We start from the raw sequence: 18,110 nt of genomic DNA, 5'->3' as shown, positions 1-18,110 counted from the left end.
TAAAAGATGGCATGATTTTCTACAGTTTCAAGAAAGAAGAAATATTTTGTATTAAGATTTTGTTGAAATAAATGAGCTAACCAGCAAGGAATTTAAGTACTTTGCGCAAACTGTATCTACTGTAGTACAGAAATGTTCGTGCTAAAAGAGACTTTACACCGAGGGTGATGTACATATATATATTTCTTCATTACCTTTACCTGAAGTGATTAACAGACGCTATTTACTTAAAAGCTAAAATATGTAAATAGGAAGATATTTCAATGAAAATCCACGACAAACTTCAAGAGGTGCGCTGCTGAAGTCCCTTATTTACATGTACAATATGGGTCTATTTTGTTTAGGGGGGGGGGCTTGTTTTCCACAGAACGGCCCATGCAATATGTACATGTATCTGGTGGAAATCCTCTCATTGTACCCTTAGGCCAAAAAAAAAAGTCTCCGATTTCTGGTATGGAGCTTGCCCAAAAAGTGGTGCGGCGACGCGGCTTTTTTTTTTTTTTTACCTGTTTTTTTTTGCTTCAAATGTCGGCAGATGACTGCAAATGGTGCCCGACTAAACTTAGTGCAAATATAATGGGAGACCAGAGAGGCCACATAAAGCTTATTCTCGACCATAACCCAATCTAAAAACACGTTAAAGTTGTGCAGCAGCAGGATTCCAGTCAAACCAGTGAGTTTGGCGGTTTTGAGACTTCATCTTTCATTGAAAAAAAAACTTTTTCATTTTGCCGACGCGCATGGCTACGGCGACGCGCGCGCATACCAGAAACCGGAGACTTTTTTTTTGGCCTTATCTACATTTCACATCATAAATAATAATAAAAAAAATTATAAAAAAATAATCTAATTTAAATTTTAAACATCAATTTGTGGGGGATATTTTTGTAAAAAGAAAATCGCTAACCCTGGTAACACTTGCATTTTGCAATGACGAGGTGTCAAAATGACTATTCAAAAAAAAAATTAGGCAGGACCCCCATTTTTTTTTTAAACAACAATTACATTTAACCATTATTCGATCTCACTGCACCGGATCACCACTCAAGTGAAAGGTTTGCCTGTCACCTTTAATTTGACGCAACATTTGAGGTTGTATTGCTTGTACGTGTGTAGTTTTGGTGATGTCATAACTTTTCTACTTTTCACCGTGTCCACATTTGCGTGGAATCGCCCTTAGGCTCTTAATTCCATTGAAAGCAAAGCTGTGCTTTGTGTGAAAAAGAGAACCATGGCAATACCTATTCAAATTTCAAGGCCTCTTGATAACTTCGCCCAAATCTCAAAATGTGACAAACTCCTTGAACTTCTCAATTTTTTTATTGCACTTCCCTAACATAAACCTTTTCTGTGTAAATGTATTTTTCATCATCGTGATTTAGTACATGTGCTACAAATGACAATCTCAGTATTAAAGAACATTCCCCCCCCCCCCCCCAAAAAAAAACCACCAAGAGATGAACGTGTAATAGAGTGACTTACAGGGGCAATATATTCCCCTGTGCTCTTCTTGACGGTTGATGGCGCTTTCACCAGTACTAAGATTCTTCCACCAGCCGTATGTAATTTCTACATCGTCCCGACGGCTTCAGCGTGACTTCGTCCTTGATGCCGTAGCCCTGGCCAGGCACCAGGTCAAAGTGGAACCTGTGCAGAAGTCTCGCTAGAAGGATACGGGCCTCGATCTGAAGAAGCGACAGAACAAAAAGAGAACAGCGTTTTTTTTTCAAAATAAAATCGAAAGCAGCTTCTTCGATTATGTCAGGGTGTCATTCAAGAATAATCTTACCATTGCAAATTGTTGACCAATGCAGTTTCGAGATCCCATGGAGAACGGAAAGTAGGCATACAGTGGTCTGAAACAAAATCACAACCAAAACTTGAAACGGTAAGTTCAAAATGTATTTTCTCCCGGGGCCGGAATAAGGTTGTGGAAGGCCCTGGGCCAAAGGAGTGTTGGAGGCCCCACGCAAAACAAAGACTTTCCCATAGTATCGCTCGAACCTCGATGTTTATTAACCACAAATTCATCTAGTTAAATATTGGTATTACTTCAACACGACTTGTTTTGTCAAGAAGTTCAAGCTCCAGAATTCACGATGCCCACATTTAAGCAAAAGATCGGGGATGGAATTGCCTAGCGTTGCAAATTAAATGCAAGAAGTTCGCAATTGAATACTCCGAAATTTGTTTTAAGAATTATTATAAATCATTATTATATCCACTGAAATATCCATGACAGAAACAAATATTCCAAGGTTATTCCCTACAATAGAGGATAAGGAAAGAAACAAATATCTTCAAGTATTTCAACTTAATTTAGGCAAGTTTTCTATTATTATTATTATTTTTTTTAAAGATATTGGTATATTTAAAACACTTCCACAAGCATTGGATGGATGCCGGCACAGTATTCTTTTCGTCCAAGTGACCCAGCCAATCACAAGTCAGTCACATGTCAATTCACAAGTCATGTGTCCAAGTCAGGTCACAAGTTGGTGAGAACAATCGCAAAGAAATGCCTTTAACACTGTTCATTTTGGAGTGTCATTAATCTGACTTGAGACAGGGTGGACATAGTCGGCTGTGACAATGACACGATTAAAACTCCTTTCAATTTGTCTTACTTGTCGTCGCTGGCCTTGAAGCGATCAGGATCAAACTGCATTGGATTTTCGAAGAATTCCTCCATTCTCGCCATGCAGTAAGTGTTCATCTTCATGTAGAAAAAATATCAAATGTTTTCATTATTGATAGCACAGAGTTTATATTCATTTGCAGGTGTGCCTGCAAAGATACGTTTATGAAACTCAACTGGCCAGCGATCATGTAGTCGGAGTATCAACCATTATCCACAGAGCCAGTCTCCTGTCTAACATCTGATATATCTAAGCATGCGTGACGTCATTTCATTCCAAAATCAGGACAAAGATTGTGATTGGTCAATTTCGATGCCGCGTTTTTGTAATACAACAACTTGTACAAAAATGCTACTCATCCACGATGATGTTTGCGCACGCGGGGAGCTCGAATTGCGCGCGTACAGAAGGTGCCTGCTGATTGGTCAGTTTTCCCGATGTCATACGCAGTCTCGTTGCATAATTAATCGCCTGTTTACGTATCATAGACCACGGTTGGCTTCGCCAGGGCCAGGTTCTATTACATGGACTATCATAGGGATATTCTACCTTTATGGGTTTGTGGCAATAATAACACAGGGTTCCTAGCCACTCTGAATTCATGACAATGAGTTAAACAGGGAAACTCAGAGAATTTGAAAGTGACCCAGAAGGGAAAGGGTTTAACTAGTTGTGCATCTCTGTTGCATGTGGTGATGAAAGGATGGATATAGGTTGAATGGAGACCTTCGCTTGTCAACACGTTGCCTGTGTATTACACCCCTTTCCAATTTACTTGATCCAATCAATATGTTGCTATAATAATTACGAACTGGCATATACCAGAAAGTCAACAAAAATAAACCGAGTGCAGTTGGGAGGCGAAGCGAGACAATTAAAACAACATTGACAAAGTGCCACATTTTTAAAGTGCATGAAAAGACGATCACAACCAAAAGAGGGCGACTCACAGATACAGTGGTTCCCGCTGGTAAATGGTAGCCTCTGACGGTCACGTCATGACCTAGCTCCCGTATCGCTCCAGTTACTGGGGGCCATAGCCTGAGGGTCTCCTTTAAAACCTATAAGATGAAGGAAACTATATTCTAGATATTTGGGGATATTTAAGGTGAGATTTATAGCCTTTGTTATAACCTTCTCTTAACTGACAAAGCTTTCTTCTCCAAATTCTGAGAAGGGACACACTGAGCCTACTTAAGCAAAAACCTAGTCAAAACATTACAGGGGGATTTCAAGCGGCTAGCTAACAACATATTTAGACGTAGCTCTCTGAGGTAATCCTTTTTTCCCATGGCAAAAGATTTTTTGGACTTAAACCGTCCAAAAGTGCTGTGACAACCCAACTATAAGGTCATTTGGGGTCCTATAGTCTATACAGGATACAATCGGAGGGCGCAATCAGGTGGGACAAGTGTTTTTGTATTGATCAAATTCTCATCTATTAAATTGGATTCACCTGTTACAGTCCGAAATCACATCAAGGGTAACAGGTTGTGATAAGAGTTCATTCTAGATGTAATTGCGGAGGAGGATGTGAATTTGGGTGATCTGGATGTGATTTATTAATGAAATTTATGCTTATTAACTACCCTGTCCGTAATGAATTCAATTCAGCCTTTCTCTGCCGTTTGCGGTGATTATGATAAGCTTCCACCCATGCGTGAGGTTTTGAGATATTAAGATTCCCAACCTGCATCGTGTAGGTTAGTTTGCCAACGTCACTCATCTCAAGACGGTCTTTGTCTCCCATGACAGCTTCGATCTCAGTCCGTAATCTGTGGAGTGTAAACACCAACCACGATAAGCATGCATGCAACTTCTCACCTATATCGTCATTAATACAGTTGGGCGTTGTGTAGCATCCTAAAACAAATTTAAATTATAGCTATTGCAGAACCAACGCATAACGGTTTGTTGCACGTGTCGTGGAAATATGTACTCAGACCACTAACAAACAAACTGAATGCCTCCGATGACAACAAAAAATGTTTAGGGCCTACAGATTATGAAACAATCTATAATATTTACAAAATGGCGAAACTGGCTCTCGTAAAACAACCTCTCTGACTATTCAGTTCTTCCTTGGCTTTCTGTCTCAAATGTTGTCAAAATGAAATAACATAAGCTGTATTGAAGAGAAACGAAAAGTTTCAACCGGACCTGTGCATGATTTCCGGATGATTCCCGAGTTCAACCAGGCAGAAGCTAAGAAGGTTAGCCGTTGTCTCTTGGCCTACCACAAAATAAAAATTATAATCAAAGCCATTAAAGTCATTCGCTAGGGTGGGACGATAAGGCTTGTTTCGATAGAGGGGCATTCGTGCCGGGTAGAGTTCTGTATATGACCTCGTGTTATTGGGACCACAGGGACAATTCTCTTGGAAGAGAAGGAATATACATGTACGTAAACGATTAGCGTAATGTGGAAAGCCAAGAAAGTTACAATATTGTCAACCGATATATCTCCGAAACAAAGTTTCATATTGCCTTTCAACTAATATTTCATGAGAATAGCCTGCATTTTATTAGCAGGGGTTTCTATCACTGTTCTTACCAATAAAAGAATTGCAATTCCGAATTTACACCTTAGATTCTTACCAGCAAAGAAAAGTGTTACGAATTCATCAATGATTTCCTCCATCTGTAACTGGTCCTTCTCCTCAAGCTGCATGGATTGCTTTATGATCTGCGTCAGGATATCGTCAGGGACCTCCTCGTGTCTCTCGATGGCACGCTGTTTCTGCTCGATGCACTGACGGCCAGTCTCCCGAAGTAACTTGATGCTGTCTCGGACGTCCTGACGAAATTTGCGGGCAGATGGTAGAGGACTGAACTGGTGTATACCGAAGGAATAAAGTGAGTAATGTACTTTGTACTTTGGATCTTTCATCCAAACAAGAAAGTTATAACAAATTTTGAATACAATGTGAATCGATACTTTTGTGTTCAGTTGGAAGTATGTACTGCGCTGCAGAACGCTATAGACCTGATTTGTTAAGGTAACGTTAGAGGGCAGTGGTTTTGTATGGCTAGCAGATAGGCATGAGTAAAACGTTTGTGCCATGCACGCATGCATAAGAATAACAAAGAAAACCCCTGTGTAACGCATATAAGCTCAATAACTTGGAATGGTTGGAAAGAGCTTTGTTTAAGTCAAACCACATCAGCACATCATACCATTCCGAGCACGCTATCACTGTACCCTCACGGCGGCCCCCTCCAACGGCGAAAGCATTGTGACAGCTTGTGCTCAGTAATATTTATCCATCGTGGGACAGTTGCTATTTAAAATAGCAGGCGAAATTCTTTCGCCATTGATGGGGGCCACCGTATGAATGATCAGAGCTAGCGTGCTTGGAATGGTCTATACCATTTAACCATTTTCCTTTCTTCCAACCATTTCAAGCTCCCCGGGCAATAATGGAACTTTGACAACAACCTGCATGCGTAAACTTACAGTGGCTAGAGTCGATTGGAAAGTGGTACTCATTCCCTGAAGAGCCAAGGTTATGGCCTTGTTGAATGGGGTATTTTCATCCATCGTGCAATTCAGTTCCATTCCGAACGCCACCTGGTAATGGGAACGCAAAAATACCCATTTAAATCATTTTACGTTTTTACTCAATTTCGTTATTATTCCTTTTTACATCATCATTCATGGTTTGCACTGAGCGCTAGTCGTCACCATGGACTCCGTGCGCCAACGAAAGAGGGCGCCCTTTTACCTGGCAACGACGTCCCATTTTAGCTGGTTGACGCGCACTGTTCTTGTGTGTGCCGTATGTACACCAGGGGATTTGTACTATGTACACGCAGTGGTACGGCCGCGCGTCGCGGCAAAATATTGCAGTCAGGCAAGATGGCGTCGGTCGGTCACCCCCCAATATCCAAACACCCTGTGATTTTTGTTTCAGCAACAAATGGTTTCAATCGAAAGAAAACAGTAAATGAAGGTTTTCAAACAGTGTGCCCGTGTGTATACACTTTTTACGTGCAGTGCCAACAAAGTCCTGTTTATACGAGACCAAACAAATTGTGCAATGTTTTCTCAGTTTTCTAAAAAATATATAGTATAGACACTGAACTGAACCTTCAACAGGTTAATTGTTATGCACTCTACTTAAAAGTTTGAGCAACTAATTGTTGCTTCGAACGAAAAACGAATGCACATAGTATAAATATTCCTATTGATGATGATCGAGTCATACCTTAGCAATGACATCCAGTGTGGTTCTATTAAACTCATCCAACATGGCGACCTCCGTCTTCCCATCAGCCTTCTGGCTTAGTTTCTCAATCAGTGTCTCTGCCCCTGCATTGAACTGCTCCGCAAAGGTTGCTAAATACCTACACAAGAAAATACTTATCCTTATACACAGTCAACCATCTTGACATCCCAGTGGAAATGCTACTACGACTAGGATGATACGAAAATTGTGATCAGCTTACCCAGTTAATACTCCTAGCCCAGTGCTGAGGCATTGTACACTAATAATCGTTTACCTATTAAACAATGTACGGGGAACATCTGCTTCCTAATTCGCCAATATGACATACTTATTTCAAGGTAAATTCGATTAATGAGACCAATTTTGGGTAAAGTCAGATTATTTGCATTTTAATTATTTATGGATTTTTAGGAAAACACTCGAAATTAAAACAGGGATGTTACATAGCCAAGAATATGTCATTTTGTGTCATCGTTTATTTACAAATAACTGATGTGTTTTTTGGAATGACAACATGCCCGAAAAAAATTAATTCAATTCGGTATATAGTTGCTTTCCATGGGATTTTTTTTTAATTTAAGGGTCCATGCAATGTATTTTTGTTAATGCAATTATCGAAAATGCACCTTTGTGTCCATTTTATCTCTATTTTCATATTTTTATTTTGCCATTTTCAAGGGTATTTTGGTGCCTTTTTTGGTGTTTATGCTAATGCAATTTTTTCATATTCATGAGCAATCATGTGATTTCATTTCAGGCAGATATACCTCAACGTTACAGCTAGATTCAGCACCTAAAGTTGCCAAAATTTTGGATATTTCGCTGTCGTAAATTATTCTTTTCTTTGTGGTTCGTTGTGTCGGAACTTGGCAGTAAGCCAATGAGCAAACTTTTCTCAAAAATGTTTTCAATGAACACATTTTTGGGTTCACAGTTTGAACAGAAAACACCTAAATTGAATGTCTTCCTGAAATGACATCACAACAACAGCGCCCTCGGTTGTCCGGAAAAGCATGGAAAACTACCCCAAGTTTTCATAAATTTAAGAGTAGAAGTTTCACAAAATAGCTCCTCAGAAAAATTCACTTCATTGGCCCTATAAGAAAAATAGTAGCAAAAATTACTTACTTTCGTGTGAACACGGGGTTGAGCATGGCTCGTACTTTGTCATGCTTTGCTGAATCCAATTGGGACACGAGACCCGATCCCAGGAAGCGGGCTCCAAAGACTTTGCTGAAAACACTGTATGTAAAACGGGGCTTGAAATGGGCGCTGCTCAGCAAAATCTCCTTCCGAAATCATTTAATAAAAACATAATTAAAACGACAATGTCAGCAACATTATCTAGCATTTGAAACTCTAAAATGTGTCTTTCCTTTAAGAGCCTCCTGGCCAACCAGAAGGCTAGATTACACCTACTAACATATTTTGCATGCAGTAACCTGCCTATATAGGGCAGGAGGGGAGCACGGCCCCTAATCGAGGCTTGAGCAATAATGGACTCCTTTTTAAAAACCCACTTGGTGTCTCCTCTAGAAAATGCCCCATGCCCTTCAAATTGGACCCATTTTATGCACTGCACTCGTTACTCTCCTTCAGGCGTATTTGTCTTATTGCGAAAACTAGCTCTTCATTTTTGTAACATGCATTAAGAAGCTAGAATGCACTAACACAAAGACCCTTAGCTTGAAAAATTGTATCGATTGATCCATTGCCAAATTGGCTACTCAGTATATAGGTTGTCATTGGCATGGCCTATCGCATTATAAGCTGTATTTACTCCATTAATTTGCAATAAAGGTTTAAAGGGAATGTACATCATTGGCTTTTGCTGTAATTTTCAGAAATGAACTATTTGGGGGGTTAGTATAATAGATCAAATATTGTTACACTGACATGTTTGAAGTTTTGTGTTCGAAAATGCTGGAAAAACCAAGAAAAACAAAAAGATTCAAGTAGCCTGGTTCCCTGACTCCACTAAAGATGAAATGGATAAAAAAAATACTGGGAAATTGTACGGTAAGGGAACCAGTCTAGCTGGCATGCAACCCGTTCATGAACATGGAACCAATAGCTAGCAAAAAAAAAATTTAGACTAAAAAAAGAAATGGTAAATTTGGAGCAGTAATTGAAAAATAGTTAGGTTTTTCCAACGGTGGTCGGGAGACCAGCGTTGGAAATGTATACAAATATACCATTTTCTTGAAAATGGCTTCACATCAGGTGCCATAATTTTACAGGATGCTTAACCTATGTCATTTACCAACATCCTAGTAAGGTATTTCGTAACAACGTGGTAGTTTTATTTTCCGATGTTTGCAAATGTTGTTTTTTTTTCCTTTAATAGATTGGAGGCTATATTTTGACTTGATTTATTGGAATATAGTGTAATTGAACCGTTTTGGGCTATCATCTGCCATAGGAATCATGCTGTGGGGGTGGGCGTAGATACGAACTTTTGACGTCAAAATAACTGCGTCTTAATTGATATGTCAAATTGATTGGCAGAAGATCTGAGCGGAAAGCAATGTCCATGTTTTAAAATAGTGCACATGCAGGCATGAGCTAAATGCCAGTCAAAGAATGACGTCCGCAACGACATTTAGCTCTCAACGTTTGGAATGAATACCTTGACAGCTCCTGTATCGCTCACTTGCACAATGGGTAGGTGCAAAAAAAAAGCAACCATAACTGGGCCGCACTCAATTGACCTGAAAGACCAGAAATAGTGAAATAAAAATAACTCAACAGGTATAGACATTGCATTCTTAGAATTGTAACTACGCGAGTCCAAGATGTCCTTCCAATCCGATCATTATCCAGATCCCTCCTATTCAATCACACCAGGTATCTCCACATAAATCGTTCCTAGGTCCTTCCAAATGGATAATTTCCCAGGTCTCACCCATTATATCATTCCCAGATCCCTCCTTTTATATCACACCAGAGTCTCTCCACTTCCATCGTTCCCAGGTCCTTCCAAATGAATAATTTCCCAGGTCTCACCCATTATATCTTTCCCAGATCCCTCCTATTATATCGCACCAGTTCGCTCCACATCCATCGTTCCCAGGTCCTTCCAAATCGATAGTTTCCCAGGTCTCACCCATTATATCATTCCCGGATCCCTCTTTTTATATCACACCAGGGTCTCTCCACTTCCATCGTTCCCAGGTCCTTCCAAATCGATAGTTTCTCAGGTCTCACCCATTTCATCAATCCCAGGTCCCTCCAATTTCATCACACCAGATCTCTCTACATCAATCATCAACAGGGTCCTGCCAATTAGTTATTCAGCTACTTCATGAGTGCATCATCAACGGTTGTTTCGTTTTAAGGTTTTCCCTGGTTTAGTTGACCCTATCCTTCTAAATTAGACCCAGACGGAATTTTTAGGTTGGCTGTTTTGATCTGTACTTAACCCTCATTGAATTTTTGTTCCAAATGTGCCCGTAAGTAGGCTATATTGTTAATGGGAAAGTGTCAGTTACCTACTTACATGTCTAGAAAGGCTTCCGCAAATGGGGTGCCCTTATTCATGTTTCTGTAAAAAGTTGTCGCATGTCCAAGAAAAAACCTGAGGAGAAGCAAAATGAACATGATCTAGTACAGCTGAGATCATAATTAAACCATGGCTGTGCCGATTTTGGACAAAGTGAATATCCTTTGATCTAAACATCTTGGCTACGCATGTGAGCCATTCCTAGGATATCTAGTTCTCATTAATAAGTTGACGAATGTGTTGCGTTAACTTCATGCAACTCCCAAATACCCACAGATTAATTGCTATACATTCCTATTATTGAGTATTATCCCTAGTATCAAGTATTGAAGCCTATACGAAGCAGGGGTGCCAACCATACTAAAATGTTGAGATCCTGATATCACGGTATGACGACATCCCAAGATACATTTATCATGGGATAATTAATGTCCTTAACCAGGATGTTGACGTCTAGAGATGTCTTATCATTTCAGTTTTGATTCATTTTTGGAATTTACTTCACTTTCGGGGTCAACGAACGCTCAGGGGCAAAAAGTCACAACGTCAGATGTTGGCAACCACGGGGATGAACATAATTAGGTTCAGTTACTAATGGATATCAGATTGAAAGCAATGAATGCAAACAATGCGTCACACAGCTAATTACAAGTTCGAACATGAACTAACGAAAAGTTTGCATTTCTAGAAAGTGGAAAACGCCGTTTCATTTTGAAATATGTAATACTATATTTTTAAAATTGGCCATTAATAAAATGCATAAGAACCGGAGGGGCCAGACTGGGTTTGAAGCTGTAGCCTTGCGTTATATTTCTGCTATAACCTAAATTTATGGGGGTATTCTTTAAAACAATAAAATGAGGCCCTTTCGTATGATGTCGACATTCAGTTTTAGGTCATGATTATCCAGTGATCAATTATCTAAGGATGTCGACATCTTACCGTGAGGATGGTGTCATCTCGTGACAAAAAAAGTATCAAAGAAACTCAACATAAGTATGGAAAGCCACTCCAGACTCTGTATATACTGCGGTATAACCCTCAACTAACTGCTGCATCATGCATGCTAATTAATTCATTGTTTATCTAACATGAAAGCACCGTATATTTGCACATTTTGAACCATGAACTTTCTATTAGTACAGTTATCCTCTCAATTATCACCATAATACATTGTATCGTAAGGGCTTACACAGCCCATATATAGCCAGTCGCCAACAAATCGCTGTCACTTCGGTTTGGCCCCCTGATCGAGGCTATAGTCATTGTCCAATCCGTATTTTTTTTCATCTGGCCTTGATGTGATTCATCTGTTGAAATATATGCATGTATAGGCTTTGAATTTGACGTACGTGTCGTCCGAATAGGCCTACGTTGATTAACCGTTACGAATACTGACTTACCCATCCCTCGGTGGTGATGGGATATGGGCGTACTTGAGATGCACGTAGTGCAGGTAAATAACACATACACCGAAAATACAGACCACAACGGGCAGAATTACTGCAGCGGTGTACATCAGTAAACAGGTTGGCAGAGTTTCGCACAGCGCCATCTTTGAGTCTGGCTGTGTACAGAAATTACGTAGCGCACAATACGATAATACACTGACCAAACAATAATAACCAAGGTCAATAGAGAGGTTTCGCATGCGACAGATACGCGTACGCGTACGTTTTAGCTATCCGTACGCGTAAACGTTCACAGCTTATTTCGCAATCCGAACATCGACCGTCATTGGTGGCGCTATGACAGTCGAGTAAAATCCAAAATGGCAGCCTCCATCGACGATGTCATGTTCATGGCTTTAGAGGAAAATGACGAAGAAACTGTGTTTTTATTACTCGAATCCGGTGCTAGCACTACGACAGGAAGAGTAACATATGAACCTACCTTACCTAAGTTTTCTTTGGAAGCTTTGACAGATGACCAGTGTCTGGATATGTTTCGTTTTGACCGTGAAAATCTTCATCGGCTCTGTGCAGCATTTGGGATTCCTGATAAAATTATATGCCAGAACCGGACTGTGGCATCAGGTAGGCAGACTCATCCTTTCGGAAATAATTCCAAATATGGACATCACTCATTTTCCCCTACAGTGACTTATCAGCCTTCAGAAAGCGATAACGGGTTCTAAAAATCAAATTTAGCAGGAACAATTTTGAAGCATTTTGGCCTACTGTACTGAGAAAACAATTATAATTTTTTTCAGACCAGCAAATAAGCAGCATGACCAGTTTCAATCATAGGGTTGTGCACAGGATGTCAGGGTTAAGAACATTTTAGGTCCATTTGGGATTCTCTCAGATTGTGCAACTGAGAAACATCCTAAACATAAAACAGCGTTTTGATGGAGCTATTTTTTGTCCCTGAAATCAGTAAATAGTTTACTAGGACTCACATGTTTCATGCAGTGTAAAGTGTGAGTAAATTGTTCTTCACAAAACTGCAGTGCAGATTATGATTTTGATGAAAAGTCATATTATACAATTTGTGGTCTTTATATCCAGACAAAAATTAACATTTTAAATAATTAGCGATTTCTTAGTAACAAAAAATGAACCGGAAAATGTAAAAATTTAATCACAATTTGCAATTCAGAAAAAAGGCACGTTTGAAAGTAAACCTCATCTTTTTTATTTTTCCTCCTGTCTTATAGGTATGGATGCGCTGTGCATCTCACTTCGACGATTTGCATATCCTAACAGATTATCTGACCTTGAGAGAGTTTTTGGACGCCCCAAGTCTACCCTTTCATTCATTGTGAAGGAAACAGTCAATTTGCTCCATGCTCGCTTTAAAAACTTACTCCAGGACATCAACCAGCCTTGGATGCAAGGTGTAATGCTGCAGAGATATGCAGATGCCATTCAACAACATGGAGCTCCCCTCGATAATTGCATAGGATTCATTGATGGGACAGTAAGACCGATGTGCAGACCAACCCACAATCAACGTGTGTGCTACAATGGACACAAAAGAGTCCATTCTCTGAAATATCAGTCCGTCATGCTGCCCAGTGGAATCATCGCAAACATGTATGGGCCTGTGGAAGGCCGCAGACATGATTGCGCCCTCCTGCGAATGAGTGGCCTACTGGATCAGCTTCAAGCCAGGCCCCTGTACAACGTCAATGGCAATCCATTCAGCCTATATGGAGACCCGGCATATCCAATACACAATAATCTCCAGGGTCCATTTAAAGGGGCTCACATCACCGCAATGCAACAGCTGTACAATCAGCGGATGTCTAGTGTGAGAGAGTGTGTAGAGTGGGGATTTGGAAAGATGCTGTCCCTATGGGCTTTTCTTGACTTCAAGAAGAACTTAAAACTACTGTTGCAGCCAATCGCAAAGTACTACATAATAGGAGCTCTGTTCACCAACTGCCATACCTGTTTATACGGCAGTGAGACATCTAATTATTTTGGATTGCAGCCCCCAAGCTTAGAAGAATACTTGATCTAAAGCGTCTCCTCACAGTGGCTGGGTATTGCAATACAATGTACAATTCAATGTGAATTCAGCAAATTCATTGTAAAAAAATTGTGGTTGTACTTATGTATAATTTCATCAACTGATTTAAAGGGTTAAGTTATAAGGCCTAAAAAAAATAGTTGGTCTCTGGTCAGACCAAATGTCCGAAATTGATGCGGCGACGCGGTTTTTTGTTGTTTTGTTGGTTTTTTTTTTCATTTTTTCAAACTTGGATTGTATAGACAAGGTGGGTACTATTTTTTGCTCTTTTGTGTCCTCATATACATAGGTGTCCTCCATAATTTGCCTTTGTGCCCTCCATCATTTGCCTTGGTGCAGTTTCCCCATTCCCTAGTACAAAAATGTGAGGAGGTGCGGCAATAGAGGGTGCTGTTGTAGCTACCACGGACAACTTTAAGAGAAAAAAAGGTTGACGTGCATGATTAAAATCGATGCGCGCGGTGACCAGAGAACGACTATTTTTTTTTTTGGCCTTTGATCTGTTTATTAAAACCACTGACAAATTGCTTCAGAATAGAAAGGTGCTTAAAGTTGTCCCCCCCCCCCCCCTGTTTCCCCATCTCCCCATCTCCCCTCCCCCGAGGTTCTCAACATTTTTTTCCCCATGAATTGACCTTGGTGATATGTGGCCTTTTTTTTAGTAGTATAAAATGGGTGCAAGTGCCACTGTTAACTGCCAATGCTACCCCCTCCCATTTTGTTTTAGTGATTAACACAGATACTGTCAAAGTGGAACTTATCCTCAATTTTGTCTGAAATTTCCCCTTGTCCCTCACTTTAATAACAAAAAGTTACCTGATCAGTACGATTATGTTAACACTTGGCAAACTCATACAATTGACTCGTCAATAAAAATGCTAAATGCCAGAAATACATTGTAACAGCCATTATTTATTTAATGGATTTTACTTTTATTTGTTCTGAATTATACTTCACACTAAAGAAAATTAAAGTCAGAGCAATTTCCATAAGTCAACCACTGCCCTTTCATTGAACATTACTATGCATTGAGCATTTACTATGAACCATCCTTTAGATTACAATTTAGATTGCAAAACTGTTTCAACAACAAAACTGTTTCAACAACAAAACTGTTTCAACATTTTTTAGGTCTCAACTCTCAATGTGATGTGATAAAACTGGACGAACTGTCGTGTTGAGGTAACAACCAAGAGAAAGAAGGAAGTCATTTGATTTAATCTTCCTTCTTTGTTAGTTTCAGCAAAAGGTGCAACACTTGTGAATCATATGCCAACTTGGCTTGTCGCTCTTTCTTCTCCAGTACAAAACGTTCTTTGTCTAGCTCAAGCTGCTGCTGTTTGAAAGCAAATTCCTTCTCTGTCTTCTCCTTTAAGTACTGGATGTAGTCGGAGCTTTCAACTTTCTTGCGTTTCTTGAGTGGAGAGGGGGTCTGCATCCTGGCTTCATCTGAAGAAGGAGAGTGGAAGTCACTTTTTAAAATATGCAGAATATGATGCAAAAGTAGTCATCACTGGGAGGGGATGGATTGGGGTTGGGGGAGGGGAGAGTCTTGTGCCTTTTCACTAAGGAAGGGATGGATCCACTAGTGATGGTACATGTAGATGACACAGAAATACATGCAGAGTTGGGGGGGGGGGGGCAATTCAGCGGTGGCATAGCAAAAGGGAGTACATGTATTTCCTGAAATTGGTCCTGTGCTTACCATTCAATCCTTCAGCCTGCTCAGTGAGACTTTGAAGGGCTTTTTGCCGGACAGTCTCTCCCTGCTCCAGCTTTTTCTTCTCTACCTTCGCTGCATCTTCTTTCATCTTATCCATCTCAGATTCCAGCTCCACAATTTCGCCCAGTAGCCGCTCTCGTTCTCCATACTCCTCATCAGTTCCTGAGCTAAAATGTCCAGGAGGGAGATATGTATATAAAGAATCCTTTATTTGCATTTTGGGCATGGCTGAACAAAAAATGTGCCCCGTGAACAAGATCGTGCATATTTTGGATAAAGGTACTCATCGTCAAATTAGATTGAGATTCATTGTCCAGCAAAATTTGGGAAATTTTGGCAGCAGTAGTTCTACAGTATAATGTATGATGCTGTGATATGTATAACAAATTAGCACTGGATCCAGATTTTTAGCCATTCACTACTGCTGGTTACCTCCCCCCCCCCCCCCCCCCAGCCAACCGCATTTTTTTTTTTACTTTATGCCACTGTTTTTTTTTCTTCAGGAGAAAACAGACAGTTGCCTAGGAATAAACTTGGGAGTCAATAGAAAAAGATGTTTCTTATAGCTGCATTTTACTGAAGATTCATTTGATAAAAGGTAATAACTTCAACTACCTGAATAAGAAAGTTAAAAGCTGGTACTCACGCTCTTAGTGATGCCAGTTCATCTGCTTTGAAGGCAGACAGAAGCTTTCTGAAGCGGTCTTTGCAACCCCTCATGGTGACTTGGCCATCCGGTCTCATCAGTCTTACAGCCTCATTCAGTTTTTGGGTCAACGTTTCCCATTTTTTGGTGTCACCAATTGGCCAATCAGCTAGCACTTGCTTTAAGACGAGTATGTCCAAAGCAGGGTAAAACCTTGTAGAGGATTTTTTTGCGCTTGAAGTTGAAGCCATCCTGAAAGATAATTATAACAACACTATATGAAAAACTTTGACCGGATAACTGACAGAAAAGCATATACATGTATAAGCTGGTTTAAAAAAACGCACATGCTCTAGTCTGCCACTTGCCGACATGCTAGACCTGTGAACTGGGCTATATTTATATACATACATGACTAGTCACGGTTTGTTTATATGAACTGGACATTCAAAGTGTTTGAAATCCTGGTTGCAGACCCTCCACTTCAATTTCAAAATTATACGAGCACTCTATTTTCAGCATATTCCGTAGGCCTAGCCTAGGCTAAGTTTATCCAAGAACTTCTACTTATAACTTAGTGGCAGTGGCATAGGATCTGTCATTTGTAAGGAAAATCGACAGACGTACGTCTACTGCAGAACTAGAAGGTTTTTGAAAGTCCAGCCTATGAACAGAACGTGGCTAACCACATTCACAGGTCTATACAGCTAAAACGACAGCTAGCACACTTGGGTCAGGTTTGTACTTTTGTAGCTAAGTGAAGTCTATTTCCGACAGCGGAGAACCACTCTGCACCCACTTTTGGTACCTGATTTTGTGGCTAATCTTGTCGTATTCCAAAGTTTTGAAATACAAAGAAATGACATGTACATGTTCAGCAATTAATCTGTTTTAAAATCTAATCATCATATGGCAATAAACTAACAGGGAATTATTAGAAATGTGAAATTTCAATACGCGTTTAATACTTACGTGTAGAGAGCGAGATATCCGTGCCTTGTATACGGATAGCGGATAGCAAGACACTGTGACGTCATCAAAACCACAAAACTGGTGACGTATCCGGCGCGCTAACCGTATCCGTTCGCATGCGAAACCTCCCTAATGATTTATAGAGGTTGACGTTTTGTCAGTGTTCTGCCGTTGGTCGATCCATGGTCGATCACACCGTGTGGATTAACTATGCAGTGTACAGGAGCAACACGGTAAGTTGATCAGATGAACTTGGCATCATCGTGAAAAGGAAACAGAGGTCAATATGATGGGGATAGAGATCGGCTACGAAAGGGGCGGGATATAGCAGAGATAATTTATTATTCTTCTCCCCGGAAGTGAACGTACCTCAATTGTTTTTTTGTTTACGCAAAACTAAACAATAGAGCTATACGTGAGGCCTATTGTAAGTGGTAAATACATTTTGATCGCCGTTAACACTACAGCTTAACATGCAGGTTCACAAATTTAAAAAAAATAAGAACAATTCTATCTTAGGAAGAAAAAAAATATTTGAGATCTAGTTTTCTTTTACATTCAAAGGTAATCTTCAAAACTATTTTTATCTCAACCCTAATAATATAAATGGTATAGCATGGCTTACGTTGTAATTACGCAACGCAAAATTGACAAGGCTTAAATGGGCTATATTCAGATGATTTTATTTTTACAATATTGACTTACGAAGCAGAAGCCACAATTCAATGGCGGATATTATCTGGGAAAAAATACTTATTATTGTTTTAGTTAGCATAATAAGTAGATAATTTCTATATACATGTGATCAGAAACAGTTTCGTATGTTGCAATATAATTGTGATGATGTTATCAGCGTACAAACTATTCCAGATCCGAAGACAACCCAGCATAGTACAACCGAAGTTTCACTTCTGTAACGTAG

The 18,110-nt window shown here is 39.9% G+C and overlaps 3 protein-coding genes across 3 annotated transcripts; 1 reads left to right on the top strand and 2 right to left on the bottom strand.

Annotated features, from left to right (window-relative positions):
• Window positions 1-857: 857 nt before the first annotated feature.
• LOC119741986 (cholesterol 24-hydroxylase-like) lies at window positions 858-12,000 on the bottom strand. The gene is made up of 13 exons (XM_038217974.1): window positions 11,774-12,000; window positions 10,368-10,445; window positions 9,498-9,579; window positions 7,997-8,157; window positions 6,848-6,986; window positions 6,097-6,210; window positions 5,238-5,472; window positions 4,800-4,872; window positions 4,330-4,414; window positions 3,590-3,700; window positions 2,628-2,716; window positions 1,790-1,856; window positions 858-1,685 (listed from the first exon to the last, which is right to left on the bottom strand). Exons 1-13 carry the CDS (start codon window positions 11,923-11,925, stop codon window positions 1,539-1,541), a joined length of 1,533 nt encoding a protein of 510 aa, XP_038073902.1. The 5' UTR covers window positions 11,926-12,000; the 3' UTR covers window positions 858-1,538.
• Window positions 12,000-14,039, top strand: LOC119741987. The gene is made up of 2 exons (XM_038217976.1): window positions 12,000-12,406; window positions 13,030-14,039. The coding sequence occupies exons 1-2, from the start codon at window positions 12,142-12,144 to the stop codon at window positions 13,836-13,838; spliced, it is 1,074 nt and encodes a 357-aa protein (XP_038073904.1). The 5' UTR covers window positions 12,000-12,141; the 3' UTR covers window positions 13,839-14,039.
• Window positions 14,040-14,739: 700 nt separating this feature from the next.
• On the bottom strand, window positions 14,740-17,314 carry LOC119740343. The gene is made up of 4 exons (XM_038215608.1): window positions 17,189-17,314; window positions 16,217-16,468; window positions 15,553-15,737; window positions 14,740-15,296 (listed from the first exon to the last, which is right to left on the bottom strand). The coding sequence occupies exons 1-4, from the start codon at window positions 17,251-17,253 to the stop codon at window positions 15,064-15,066; spliced, it is 735 nt and encodes a 244-aa protein (XP_038071536.1). The 5' UTR covers window positions 17,254-17,314; the 3' UTR covers window positions 14,740-15,063.
• Window positions 17,315-18,110: the final 796 nt, after the last annotated feature.

Source organism: Patiria miniata, unplaced genomic scaffold, assembly GCF_015706575.1.
Source record: "Patiria miniata isolate m_02_andy unplaced genomic scaffold, ASM1570657v1 HiC_scaffold_5, whole genome shotgun sequence".
In the NCBI taxonomy this organism is placed as follows: Eukaryota; Metazoa; Echinodermata; class Asteroidea; order Valvatida; family Asterinidae; genus Patiria; species Patiria miniata.
Note: the sequence above shows the minus strand (reverse complement) of the source record. Positions and strands in the feature narration are given on the sequence as shown.